Source organism: Andrographis paniculata, unplaced genomic scaffold (assembly GCF_009805555.1).
Source record: "Andrographis paniculata isolate CXL003 unplaced genomic scaffold, ASM980555v1 Contig82END, whole genome shotgun sequence".
In the NCBI taxonomy this organism is placed as follows: Eukaryota; Viridiplantae; Streptophyta; class Magnoliopsida; order Lamiales; family Acanthaceae; genus Andrographis; species Andrographis paniculata.
In genome coordinates, this window is record NW_026137620.1 from 4,796,158 (window position 1) to 4,810,457 (window position 14,300).

The 14,300-nt window shown below is 33.2% G+C and overlaps 1 protein-coding gene across 1 annotated transcript; it reads left to right on the top strand.

Moving 5' to 3' along the window:
• Positions 1-8,067: 8,067 nt before the first annotated feature.
• LOC127241413 (3-oxoacyl-[acyl-carrier-protein] reductase 4-like) lies at positions 8,068-13,901 on the top strand. Its single transcript, XM_051260449.1, has 11 exons — positions 8,068-8,463; positions 8,771-8,913; positions 9,283-9,336; positions 9,817-9,897; positions 9,977-10,022; positions 10,101-10,195; positions 10,274-10,306; positions 11,972-12,106; positions 12,222-12,315; positions 13,435-13,517; positions 13,683-13,901. The coding sequence occupies exons 1-11, from the start codon at positions 8,307-8,309 to the stop codon at positions 13,713-13,715; spliced, it is 954 nt and encodes a 317-aa protein (XP_051116406.1). The 5' UTR covers positions 8,068-8,306; the 3' UTR covers positions 13,716-13,901.
• Positions 13,902-14,300: the final 399 nt, after the last annotated feature.

Sequence of the window (14,300 nt, forward strand, 5' to 3'; positions counted from 1 at the left end):
TCGTCTCTCAAACCAGAAAAGTAATTACTCTATAATTAAATAGAAAAGAACATAAAAGAAATATAAAGTCATAATTTGAAGGAAAATCTTCTTTTGTCGATTTGCTCATGGGCGATCTATGAAATCTTCAGTCTATTGCTCATGTGTGTGCGTTCTTTATCTGGCAGTCCTCTCTGTTAAACACCGTGTAGCCTTATTTTTCTTATTTTATTTTTGCCCTATTTTTGTAGCAGTTGGACCTTTGGGTCTTTATTTAACTTTATGTATCATAAGGTGGAATTAGTCATAGTCATGACTAACTCGGTGGTCCTTTGCTGAAATTTTCTTCTGTTTTCTTCAAAATTCCCCAATTATATTATTAACCTCATGCAAATCATAAATAAACAATACACACACAAATTAGGTATAATTAGATAAAAATAAAACAAATATTGTATATAATATGAATATTTAACACATGCAATTTATAACTATCAATTTCCCTCACATCTAAATCATGCTTACCCTCAAGCATGGATTCAAAACAAGGCAACATAAATCGAAGGTGCTCAATATGACAAGAAAACTCAGCACAACCAAATCAGTTGGAAATATAACATATCAAGTCAAATCAACCTCACTGAATAAAATGTATACACATGTGCTCTCTAAAAGAAATAAGTGTATAAATAGCTCAACACTTAAATAGTGCAAGAAAAGAATATCATATATGCATGAGTACAAATCAATCTCCCTTGCTTAAGATACTTGCATCTAACATAAAGAATCAAATAGGCTTTTAATATGGGTTATAATGGGTATAATGGGTATAATGGTTAGGAGTAGGCATAAGGATGTGCAAGGCTAAAATATGTCAGAAAAGAACACATTAAGAGCATGATGCTAGCTAGCACATACAAAGTAGTTCGGCATAAATAATGAAACCCTTTCAACAATTATCATAACACTATCCATAACTTCTTCTTTTTTTCTCTTTCTGTCCATTTTCTTTTTAATTCCTTTTTATTCCCTTTTTTGTTTCCTTGTTTTTTTGTCATTTATTTTTACGCAACAATCACTTCTGAATACATCAATTATTCTTGATCAAATTTCATTTCTAACTAGTTCTGAACAAATAAAATGAATCATGTCATGAACCTAATGTAATTCTTTATAAAATATATTTTAAATTAGAGAAAGCTTAATTCAAAAGATGGGACTAAGGTTAAAAGACAAATTAATATAAAAAAAAAAGTTAAAAGTGTTCAAAAAAGCTAACTAGGGGAAATATATTGGGTTATGTGATTAAAAAAAAGCTTAATAAGGTGAATTAGTGCCTTTATCATTTTTAAAATGCACAATTCGGTAATTATAAGTTCAACATGCATAATTACTCAAGTTATAGATTATCTAATTAAGCATTACAATCACACAAGAAACAATTTCCAAAATTCTGAATACTACATAGGTTATTTTCTAATGTAATTTTTAAAATATAGACTCAAATTTTCACGAGGTTCAATTGTCAACTTGGCTTAACATATTTTAAATCAAATGCCATAGTCATGTCAAACAAACTTATTACACAAATCACATTTGACTCGCTTTAGACTAATCCTAGAAATCATGCAAAATGTCAGCAAATTAGATATAAAAATTAGGATAAAACAAAAAAAATTGCCCAAAAATTTGCATAATACCACCCCCCACCCCCCCACACCTAAAACATATAGTGTCCGCAATATAAAGAAAGAGTAAAAAGGAGAGAAACATCTTGGAGTCCATAGGGTGGGTGCGAAAAGTGTATTTTTTTTTATTTCCTTGCCAACGCCTATTCATTTGGTCATGTGTTATCTTTAGAGGAGGCTTGAGATTTATCCTTGCAAAACGATTAGTCAAGTGCGACAGTGTATGCAAACAAAGTGATTGAGTCAAATGAACATCAAGCACTTGCACACACACACACACCCACACACAAAAAACAGCCACAACAATGAGAACAAGATTCAACAAAGAAATTTCCATGTGGAGCCAAAGAAAAATAAGATATCCCAATAATGTAATCGAACCAATTCAATGTCTAATCATTTGTATTTTGTAGGTAACCAAGGAATATCACACAGAGAATGATTGAAACACATATCATATGAAACAGTCTTAGTGCTTAGATTCAAGAAATCAAGTTCAACCTACAAAAACCAAATAATCAGCTAGGTCTATTCACACTATAGTTTGCAGAATTCACATCCATTATATATTCTTCTTGGAGAGCCGGACATGCATCTGTAGGGTGATCGACACTTATGTACATCCCATATACTTTGACTTGGACATTTGGGTTGGATATTTTCATAAATGTTTTGCGAACAAAGTTTGTCAACTTGATATTTGTTGTATCGATTGAATGGAGCGGTCGTTACTATTTCCGCTTGGCGATCCAGTATCACTCGAACCAAATTGTTTTGCATTCTTAGCCATCCAACTAATAAGTTCTTATGCTCTTTTTGGCATCTTATTCACTAGAGCTCCAATACTCACAGTGTTGATAATGTTCTTTTCTATCAACAAAAAGCCATCATAGAAGTACTGAATTAACAATTGTGGAGGAATTTAATGTTGTAGACCTTATATGATAAGCTTATTAAATTTCTCTCAATATTCATGGAGTGTTTCACCTGATCGCTTCTTGATGCCACATATCTCATTTCTTATAATTGCAACTGTAGAAGTTAAAAATTACTTCTTTAAGAAATTTTTTTTTTCAAGTCATTCCACATGTCGATGATTCTTGATCGGAGATAGTAGATCTAGGCCGTCCTTTTTGGCATCCTTGAGTAAAAATGGGAAGGATCCGAGTTTTTCTCAATTGTAACACCTGACGATTTCATGCTGGAGCACACCATGTCAAATTCTTGTTAGTGTTTGTGTGGTTCTTCTCTTGTAAGTCTATGAAAAAAAGGCATCAAATGAATCAAATTAGATTTCAGTTCAAAAGTAATCGTATTATTTTAGATTTGGAAAATTGATGCATAAAGGTTGCTGCATCCAATCAGGAGTAGCCAACTCCATTAAAATGCGGTTATCTTTAGCCATGAAAGGTTATTGATCACTTTTAGAGTCACTAGAATTGGAGATTTTGAAGTAGCTTGCAGAATCAGCCAACTTGCAACTTGAGTAGCTTTTCGTTCTCTATCTTTATTTCTCAGCTTTTGTGCAACCTTCCTGATCTCAAAATCAAATAGCAGTTTATTTATGCAAGAAGAACGGGACACAATCAGAGGACTAATCTTCACATGGATTATGTGATTCACTCTCTTATGTTTGATGCAATAAATAAAATATGGGATTTTTATATATATTATCTATTAAAATAAAATAAGATTACAATTAAACTAATTGAGGACTACTTATCAAAGGAGAATGTCTGGCTCTGAAGATAATGAAGTTAATCCCTGGTATTTATATTTTATCATTAATTTAATAAATTTAGTTCTCGTTAGACTATAGATAAATTAGTTATAGCTATCAATAAACTTATAAAACTAGTTTCTTCTTACAATGTAGGCAATTAAGACACACCCATCAACTATTCATAGTTAAGCTAATAAACTTAGATACGCTCATAGAAATTATTTTCTAATCATATTTCAATCTAGAAAAACTCAATTCAAAATAATTATTACCTAAGAGAAACAATTAGATTTGATTTCTTAACCCCTAGAAAGAAACTATTCAATTCGGTTGTAACTAGGGATGGCAATGGGTCTGGGTAGACCCGAGACCCAACCCGGATCCGACCCATTTATTTGGGATCAGGTCCAATTATACGGGCATCGGGTCCAGATCCGAGTCGGGTATTGTGTACCCTTATCGGGTCCGGATTGGGTCTCGGGTCCAATGGTGGACCCTATCCGGACCCGGACCCGGACGCGATTAATATATTACTAATATATTAATTATATATATGAAAAAAATTATTTTTTAATAATATAAATTATATTAAAAATACATTTTTAGTTTTATTTATTTATTTTTATTATTTTATTATATTATTATATATTTTTGAATAAAATATATAAATTTTAATATATGTCGGGTCTGGGTCTGGGTTCGAGTCCAATTTTAAGTTAAATTTTAAAAATTTTAAAAAGAATTCGGGTCTGTCGGGTCCATCAGGTTTTGTCGGGTATTATTCGGGCCGGATCCGGGTATAATCGGGTCCAGTTCGGGTCTCAGGTCCAACCATGTGTATTCGGGTCAGGTCACGGGTCCGGCTGGACCCGACCCATACCCGACCCATTGCCATCCCTAGTTGTAACATATTCAAATGTGAATATAATTATGGATATCCTATTTGAATTGACTGTTGATTATTAGATTAGATTAAATACTGGTACTAAAATATCTAACCAATCTAACAATTTTAAATTCTATTTCCATAATTAAGCAAATACTGATACTCGAAAAGAACTTCTATAAAATAATCATAAATCTAAAAAACAAAAGCACAAAAATTATTGTCCCTCAAACCATAAAAGTTATTCTCTTGTCTATTTGCTTATATACGATCTATGAATCAGTTAGTCTATTGTTCTTGCATGTGCAGTCTTGATTCTGACCATCCTTGCAACCTCTTTTTTATTTTATTTTTGCCCTATTTTTGTAGAAGTTGGGCTTTTGGACCTTGAATTGACTTTCCATATCATAAGGGTATAGATGACTAACTCGGTGGTCTTTTGTTGAAATTTTTTTCTATTTTTCTCAAAATTCACCAATTTTATTATTTTTTTCCTACATATAATAAATAAATAATATATATATTAGGTAGAATCCAATTATAATCAAATAACTATCGTATATAATATAAAATTTAATGCATGCAATTCCTAATTCTCAGATGATTTACTGGAAGCAACAACAGAAGCAGCACGACAACATACTCTTAAAAAGAAAAGGAGAAGAAATAAGAGAAGAAAAGGCAGCCAGAAAAACATCCAAACAACCCATGAACTGCAGTTATTGTCGATTTGTTGGACACAAAGTTGATCAATACAGAAAAGTCTATGGTCTCTTTGGAGGAAAGAAGATTTCCTAGCCCACGGAGGAGATGAAAAGAAGAATAAAACATCACACGTGAATGGAAGCCAAAGATTTCTTCAAATATGTGCAATTTTGCATTGTCTACCACTTGTTGGAATGAAACAAAACTTGGTACTTCGACAGTGGAGCTCGAGGCACATGACAAATCAAAGGGAACTCAATCTGATTTCCATAAAATTGATTGTGGTCATGTGATCTATGGAGATGGAGTCAAATGAAAGATAACCAGATATGGTGCTCTCAAAGCTGATGATCTGCCCAACTTATCAAAGGTATACTTGGTGGAAAACCTCAACACCAACCTTTTTAACATCAACTAGTTTTGTGATGAAGGCCTAAAGGTGAATTTTACCAAAGATTCCTGTAAACTTTATGATGGAAATCATCAAGTGATGGTTGGTTCTTAGTTAAAGAATAATTTTTACATTTTTAAAAAAAAGATGTGAAGTAGCATTGATGACTAGAAAGGAAGAGTTATCCTTATGGAATTTGAGGCTCGAGTATCTAATGTGCAGAATTTGATTCCATTAAGCAAGAAATGAGTTGTTCGGGGTCTGCCTAGGCTATCTAAGGCTGAAAAATTATTTTTGGTAGATTGTTGCAAAAAAACATCGTTTAGATTGTTCGGGGTCTGCCTAGGCGGCTTTCTAAGGTTGATTGTCTAAGACAATAAACATACTGACTAAACGATGTGCACAGATAGATGCTTAGAACTTCTGCACACGGTCTTGATGGGGCCAATTAAGGTTGAAAGCATTGCAGGGAAGAAGTATATATTTGTTGTCTTTGATGACATCTCCAGGTTCACTTGGGTGAACTTTCTCAAAGAAAAAAAAAACGATACCTTCAAAGTATTTGAGGAGTTGTGCAACAAAATTTCAAATGAGAAAGAGTCCACAATTGAAAAAATAGGGGTGGAAATAGGCCAGGCCAGGCCAGGTTTGAATAAATAGGCTTGGCCCGTTTTAAAAATATCTGGCCTAAGTTTGGTCTGTTAGTCTGAAATTGTTTTTTAAAAGCCTGAGCCTAGCCTTTTTAAAAGTCTGGTCTGGCCTACAAGTCTATTTAAAAGACTACATAATACTTTATTTATTTATTTATTTTTAAATTTAGTTAGAAATAAAAAAAATAAAGTACATACAATTATTTAATATATATAAGTTAAAAAATTATATTTTTTTATAATAAATTTATAATTAAAATTATTTAGTAAATATTATTATTAGATAGAAAATTATTTTTAATATATAATAATAAAAAAATATTTTATAAAAATATAATAATAATAAATAGGCCGGCCTGTTTATTAAAAAGATTTTTTTTTTTAATGAATAGGCAGGCCTATTTACAAGGAATTAGGGTTCCTTAACTATATGGAATCGAGCAACTCACGCATTGGGAAACTTTGCTCTCTCGGTTCTACTCCAACTTGTCCCAAGAAGTTTTTGATGAATCTATGTGCGTGGAAAGTTGATTGATATGTCTTCGAAAATGATCAATGGGTTGTTGAAGGTGTCGGGAAACAATCTAGATGAGTGTCCGAGTAGCTGCCTAATAGAGTCCATTGCTGATATTGTAAAAGCCATTTCTTGAGGGAAATCATCCCAATTTGGAAGGAAAGCCATGAGTCCATCTCTCTTATCGGAGAATTATCAGTAAATTTATCAATTTGTGATTTTAATATCCTACCCATAGCTAACTCCCCATCCTTATCCACTTATATGGGCAAGTTGTGTATTCGATTGATAAATATGTTGATCATGTGAATTATAGCCGTGTAATTCTGACTAAAATGCATGAATTTACTAAAAGGAAAATTCTTAAGCACACTAGGCTGCCATACCCTTCCCCCATCACAACTCCCCTTGCTAAAAATGAAGTTATTCTAGATGAAGATAATGAGATAGTGAAAATTTCCTCGCATGGTCCATTGTGCAACCTTTCAATATTTACAATGATTTCAAGGATGGATCTGTCCTCACTGGAGAGGCGTTGGTGCAACTTCTGCAATAGAAAATTATGAGTATGCAACTTGAAGCTCAAAAACATAGTGAAGTGATGTTGAATTTCAAATAAGAGCTTGGTCAAGTATATCGCATACTACCTGGAATCCCAATGTTGGCTCCTACTGCAAACAACACTAATGGTAAGGACGATGATGTTGCGGCTTATGGAGCCTCCACTTCTCACCATACATGAAGACAACCTATTTGGATGATGTCTCCAAAGGGGGAAAAGTTGGAGGAAGGAGATCCAGGGGGAGACAAGGAAAGCCAAGTTGTGGGGGTAGTATTTTTTTAACGTATCTTAAAATTGATGGATTGATATCTTGATGAACTTTGGATTGTTGAATTTTACTTGTGTTTTTTTTTTTTTTTTTTGTGTGATATGGCATAAACTATTATTACTGTCTTTTTGATTGATGATGCATGAATTGAGGGGGATTCCTCACTTTTGATTCATCTAACTTGATTTTGATATGTAAAATCTTGATGAATTGTTGGTTGGATTATTTTAATATTTATTATTTTAAATTTAAATTAATATTATTTATTCAATATGATTTTTAATAAAAATATATTATTTTATTTTAAAAAATATTATTTAAACAATTCAAATTGATAATTTATTTTAAATCAATTTCTATAATATGGAAATTTTATTTACTAAATTATTTTATTAAATAAAATAATAAATTTATTGATATGAAAAAAATTTAAAAAAATCAATGACAAGAAAAAAATTATGTAAGTATTTTTTTATGAATTTTTAAACCTACTTAGCTTTGTGAAAAGAGATAAAAATAAATAAATAAATAATAATAAATAATAATTACATGTCTAAACACGTCACGAGGCTAATAAACTGGGGCAAGGATCGTAGCCGCGCGCAATTAAACTGGGGCGAACTTTGGCCCAAGCAGGAACCGATTTGCATTTGCGAACGTCACTCCCACGACACGACAGGGTTCAAATTCGGATTAACACCTAACTGCCCTGCGGACTTTCCTAGAAAGAGAGAGAGATAAAGAGGGAGATAGAGAGACGGACACAGCTCTGTAATTGTAATTGTAATTGTAGTCTATAGCGTCTACTCTGCTGCTCCAATTTTTGTCAACTTTTTCTATTTTGAATAATTGAAACCCCACAACGGTGCGTGTGGTTTCCATTTCTGTGGCGACTCTCGCTTCGCTTCGTTGTCTTATAAACCCTGCCGTGATCTCCAGAATGGCCGCAGTCTCCGCCGCTGGATCCGCCGCCGCCGTTAGCTCCTGCCGAGTTTTTCCCCGTATAGTCTTCAATTCCAGCCATGTTTTCTTGCCGTTCAAGCCTCCAGGATCTCTCAGTCTGCAATGCCGATCCCTCCACTCCGTCTATTCATCAGGTACAGGATCTGGGACTCTAATTTTTAATAAGGTCGAACTTGTCGGCTTTTCGTACTTCCTACTCGACTCGCCGGCATGGTCGATTATACCTTCGATTGGGCAGATGCTTTGCTTTTGGCATCGGGCGAGTAGCGTTACTTTTATTTAGGGCATAGTGGTATTGAGGGGAAATGTGTGATCGATTTTTGCCCCTAGTTTTGAAGTCCTTTTCATTTCTGCTGATTGAGACCTCATAAATCCATGTCTTTGTGATGCTTGTTACCAAACTTATTGTCGAGAATGCCCTTTGTTTGAATTATTGGGCAGGGATAAAGGCTCATGTGGCCACTGTAGAACAATTTACTACTGAAGCAGAACAGAAAGCCGAGGGTCCTGTTGTTGTTGTTACTGGAGCCTCCAGAGGAATCGGGAAAGCTATTGCTTTGGCTCTGGGGAAAGCTGGTTGTAAGGTTCTCTCTATCTTTTCTCCAAGGGTTCATCTTTATGTAACTTAGAATGTAGATGCCATTTATTATTGGTTTAAGATTTATGCTGTGCCTGATAAAAAATTTCTAATTGGGGTGCCAAGTTATCTGAGCCTTATGTGCGAGCTAGACCTTTGTTATACACTGCATGGGTTCTGGGTTTTGCTCTTTTGGTTACCCTTGAGAACATTTTAAACTGCTAAATGGCTTAGGACCAGTCATCACTATTGAATGCATTTCCTTTTTGTACCTCTTTGTTATGCAATGGATAGCAAGTGCAACATATGGAGCTAATGCAGTGGGTTGAATTTTCTGTTGTATTGTGATGAAACTGATTGTGGACTATTATGACAGGTTCTGGTTAATTATGCGAGGTCTTCCAAGGAGGCCGAAGAAGTTTGCAAAGAGGTAATAATAACCATGCAATCAAATAGATAATCATAAGGATTCTTTTAGTTGTCAATTGTCATCTCCCCAGAAGCTCTGCCCTGCTAAAAGTTATGTCAAGTGGATACTTTGAGATCATGTGCATATGAACTGCCCTTCTGATCATTATGATTCAATCTTTACAGATGTGTTCCTACTTCCTAGATTAAGCTATGTGATTTCCAACACTTTTGATTTATTATATGCTATTACACAACAATTTAGATGACCTCTCACCCCTCTCTCTCTCTCACCCCCCCCCGGCGATTCACACATTCAGCATACATTGATCATATCTGTTACTTATACTATGTTCTATGTCAGTGAAGTAAAAGTGAAAAAGCCTTTCACTTAAGTTATCTTGAATTTCAAGATTTTTGCTGATTTGATTATACCCTTAGTTTTTATTGTTTTAATACATGATATTGAAGAATTTATATTTGATATCATTGCTTCTGGCAGATAGAGGTTTCTGGTGGTCAAGCTCTTAGTTTTGGTGGAGATGTCTCAAAAGAAGCAGATGTTGAGTCAATGATGAAGACTGTAAAGATATTTTTTGATTAATTTTATTTGATCTCAAAAAGCTCATTCTTCATATCATGCAGAATCTAAACTTTTGCAGGTAATTGATACATGGGGAACACTAGATGTAATGATCAACAATGCAGGTAGTGAAAATGGGAACCTTACTTGGTTCAAATACATTTTGGCATTGGTCTCTTAAAAAATTTTCAAAAAAATATCAGGAATCACGAGGGATGGTTTGTTGATGAGAATGAAGACATCTCAATGGCAGGAGGTCATTGATCTCAATCTTACCGGGGTGTTCCTTTGCACGCAGGTCAATTTTTGTCACATCTGTTGATTTAACCATAAAATTTTCTTAGTTATTATACATCAGATATTTTCATTCGTGCAGGCTGCAGCCAAGATTATGATGAGAAAGAAGAAGGTATATCTATATTATCTTTCTTAGGTTCACGTCGCATTTTTTTTTTCCAGTATGACTGTTAAAACATTCAATTTATATGACATTTTTCTTTCTTTCGATTGTTTTTTAAATTTCATTCTTAAAGATAGAGGAAGCATAATGTAATCCAATTTGTCATGCTGTTTTCAGGAATAATATGGAGTGCTGGGTGTGTTCCTTTGTGTTTTCATACTTGTTTCTTTGTACTAAATTTCTATTTTTATTTAAAATATTATGTCAAAGATATGTACGCTATATTTAAAACATCACAGTAAAACTTATTTTCAATTCAAAATTTTTATTAATTCCGAAAAATAATATGGCCTAAACACCCAGAAAAAGAGTAAAGTACATTTTTAGTCCATTTACTCACTCGTCTTAATTTTAGTCCTATTTTTAAAATGAAAATTTTGATTCCTTATTCATTCAATTAGTTAATTATAGTCCTTATTTATTAATTTCTTAAAAATATTAATAACAATAATTATTATATTATTTTCATCCAAACTTATGATTCTTACTCATTTCTTAAATCAACTTATTATTCCTCCATCCCAGATAGAAATATAGTCTTAATTGGATTGGACACGGGATTTAAGGAATATTAATATTATATTGGTAGTTGGTAAAAAATATGAATAAAAGATTTTTTTTGCCCTTGTGAGTGTATTAGTGTAAAAAGTAGTGACAATTGTATAATAAAAATGAAAAAGTATGTGTAGTTTTATGGTGATATGGTTGTTTATGGAAATAAGACTATTATTTTAGGACGGACAAAAATGGTAAACAAGACTATTGTATTGAGACGAAGGAAGTATTTTTTTTCAAACATTCTTACCGAACAAGTCATTTCAAAAAAAGCCTAAACACCCAATTTAAGAATCACCTATCCAAACAACATAGTTATTAGCCGCTTGTCTTAAATTGTTGGCATAAGAAAGTGAAAGAGCTGTTGTTTTATTATTTATTTATTTATTTTTTGTGGATAAGGGCATGGCGTTGAATGTGGAGGAGTATATATATTGTCATTGACATGTACAACAATGAGAGTAATTTTTGTAAGGCAATTTTTGTTTTTGTTTTTTATTTATTTATTTATTTTTTTAAATTTTTGATGAAACTGAAGATGAATAAGGAGAAATTGAATTTTGTGGTGTATAATGCTTTAATAAACGGATATTGTAAAAATAATAAGATTATGTATGCGCATTTGGTTTGGTGTAATATAAAAGATTGATGTGTGAATTGGATGTTTAGGTTTGTGTCCAAATGGCTTGTTTGGATGGACGTATAGTTAGTTTAAGGTTAGGTGGAAATAATTGGGGTACAAATAATATAGATTAATTTAAGGATAAAATGAGAATGATGTATTTGGATAGCGATCATATAATAAGTATATTAATTTTTTCAAGGAAATGATAATTGTGGAAAAATTAAATTATATTAATAGATAAGTGATTAAAATTGTTATTTTAAGAATATGACTAAAATTGACACAAGGATGAATGAAAGAGACCCAAAATGAATTTTATCCCACCAAAACACAAAGGAGCACACCTCACTCTGGGTCTACAATGCAATTATGCAAGTTCACTTATTTTACTTGTAGAAAGGTTTTAATGTTAGCTGGTTATTTGGCTGTGCTAGGGAAGGATAATAAATATTTCATCTGTTGTTGGCATTGTCGGAAATGTTGGGCAAGCCAATTATAGTGCTGCAAAAGCTGGGGTAATTGGGTTCACAAAGACAGTTGCTAAGGAGTACTCAAGCAGAAACATTACTGTGAGTTGCAGGAAATATAAACTTTATTTAGTTTAGCTGTAAATGTAATTATTAGATGTTTTTGAGCTGCACAACCAACTTAGGATATCATGATAAAAAAGGCTTGTATTGACAGGTAAATGCAGTTGCTCCTGGGTTTATTGCATCTGATATGACTGCCAAGCTGGGAACAGACTTTGAGAAAAAGATACTGGAGGCAATTCCATTGGGTTTGTTTCCTCTTATCCATAACATTTTTATCCATCTTTCTTACCATGATATGGAACATAACCAGATTCAATTGACTCCTTATTTATTTTTCTTGCTCCACACTTTCCCTTGTACCTGCTACACCTCCATTTTCCCCCGCAAGATAAATGTTATCCTGCATGTCATTTTTGCTGGAAATCATGGCTTCATGTTGACCTACTTTTTCCATCTTTATCTCATTTTTTATTTTAAATGTATATATTTCTTGGAATTGGACTGGTTTCCTATTTCATATATTTTCATGTTCAGTCATGTAATTGGAAATGTTAAGAGTAGGTGGTGGTTTTGGACTGGTTTCCTATTTCGGGTGTGTTTGTTTGAAGGATTTTGGAAGATTTCTACTATTCATCCAATTTTTTCCCCCCAAAAACATCACATCAAACACCTATTTTTCATTTTTTATATTATACTAAAAATCAATTTTACATTCAAAACATCACATCAAACCCTATTTATATCACATCATACAACTATTCAAATTCAAAATTTTTACTATTCAAATCCCAATCCAAAATCCAAACCCCCAAACAAACACACCCGACATATATTTTCATGTTCATTAATGTAAATGGAAATGTTAAGAATAGGTGGTGGTTTTGGAGACTGACGTTACTCAGAGAAACTGTTCGATACTTTTAAGGGGTCTTTTGATAAAATTAAAGGCATGCTTGATACTGAATTATTAAATTGTTGAATTGTTAAGCTCTATATTTAAAATACTTTTGATGAAATTTAATACATTGTTGAGTTTTTAGAATGTTTTGTTTTGTAGGTAACATATATCTTCATCGTTTAATAAGTCACATACTTATCACTTTTTAAATTTATTTTATATTGAAAACTTAGCCACACTGTTGAATAAGATTGGCTGCTATTTTCTATATTACTAAGTTTAATTAAGAATAATTAAGTTCAAGTAATAAGGGGGGTTACTAACCTAGCATTAATCCTTATCTATATGAAGGATAAATCTGTTAAGTAATCCTTGATGACGTTTAAGTATTCTAAATCCTTCGGAATCATTCCATTGCAACACCGACTGAATTTTGCTCTGTGTGCATATATATATAAATATTCAGGAAGGTATGGCAAACCAGAAGAGGTGGCTGGGCTTGTGGAATTCTTGGCCCTTAATCCTGCTGCTGCTTATATCACTGGACAGGTAAGAATATCCTTCCATCTTGCATTGCATGCATATCACTGCCGCATATGTTGTGTGGATTTGCCATTTTCTGCCTTGGCTCACATATGAATTCTTCTGCTTCCACACAGCCATACTTATTCTGCAACTAGTAATTTCTACCTTGTGTTGTTTTAACCATCACAGGTATTAAAGATTGATGGTGGTGTGGTCATGTAGAGACTTTTTTTCGCAGACTCAAGTAGATGTCCTACTTACAGGCAACATACCCCATGAACAACATTAGGTTGGCTAAGTTTGTACCAAATTTTGCAGTATGGTTTGATTAAAACATGAAAGTGACTCGTTTCTGGAGGTAACTTTTGGCAGGTGGTAAGATTACAATATATAATGATTTTAATTGTTTTTTTTCTTTTTTTACAATTCGTTTGAGCCAAAGTGGACTGTTTAAGGACTCCAAACGGGGATCAAGCTGTACTTAGTTCTTCCGGTACAAGCAATACAGTCAAGTACAAGTAGCCCAGCCCGTTAAAAAGGTCTAAGTCTAGCCTAAGTAAGCAAGTGCTAAAATTAATAGAATTTAACAAGGTAATAAAACAAGCAAAAATTACTAAGGCCGGATATCATCAGTAAAGCAAGTCATGATAGCTAACGCCAAAAGCTAAAGCTTGGGACTCCAGTTGCATATGTCCGAAGAAAGCCACGAGCCACCGCCGGGATTTTTGAAGGACTAAGGATATGGGAACCCGTGATAAAACAAGTTGTTGTCGATAGAGTATCCACCACTTGGTTTCCCTCTTGATA

Bases quoted from the DNA above. Each gene is read 5' to 3' on its own strand.
- LOC127241413 (XM_051260449.1), top strand. From the start codon at position 8,307: ATGGCCGCAGTCTCCGCCGCTGGATCCGCCGCCGCCGTTAGCTCCTGC. The intron at 9,898-9,976 runs GTAAAGATATTT...AAACTTTTGCAG, and splicing joins TTGAGTCAATGATGAAGACT to GTAATTGATACATGGGGAAC. The intron at 10,307-11,971 runs GTATATCTATAT...TGGCTGTGCTAG, and splicing joins TTATGATGAGAAAGAAGAAG to GGAAGGATAATAAATATTTC.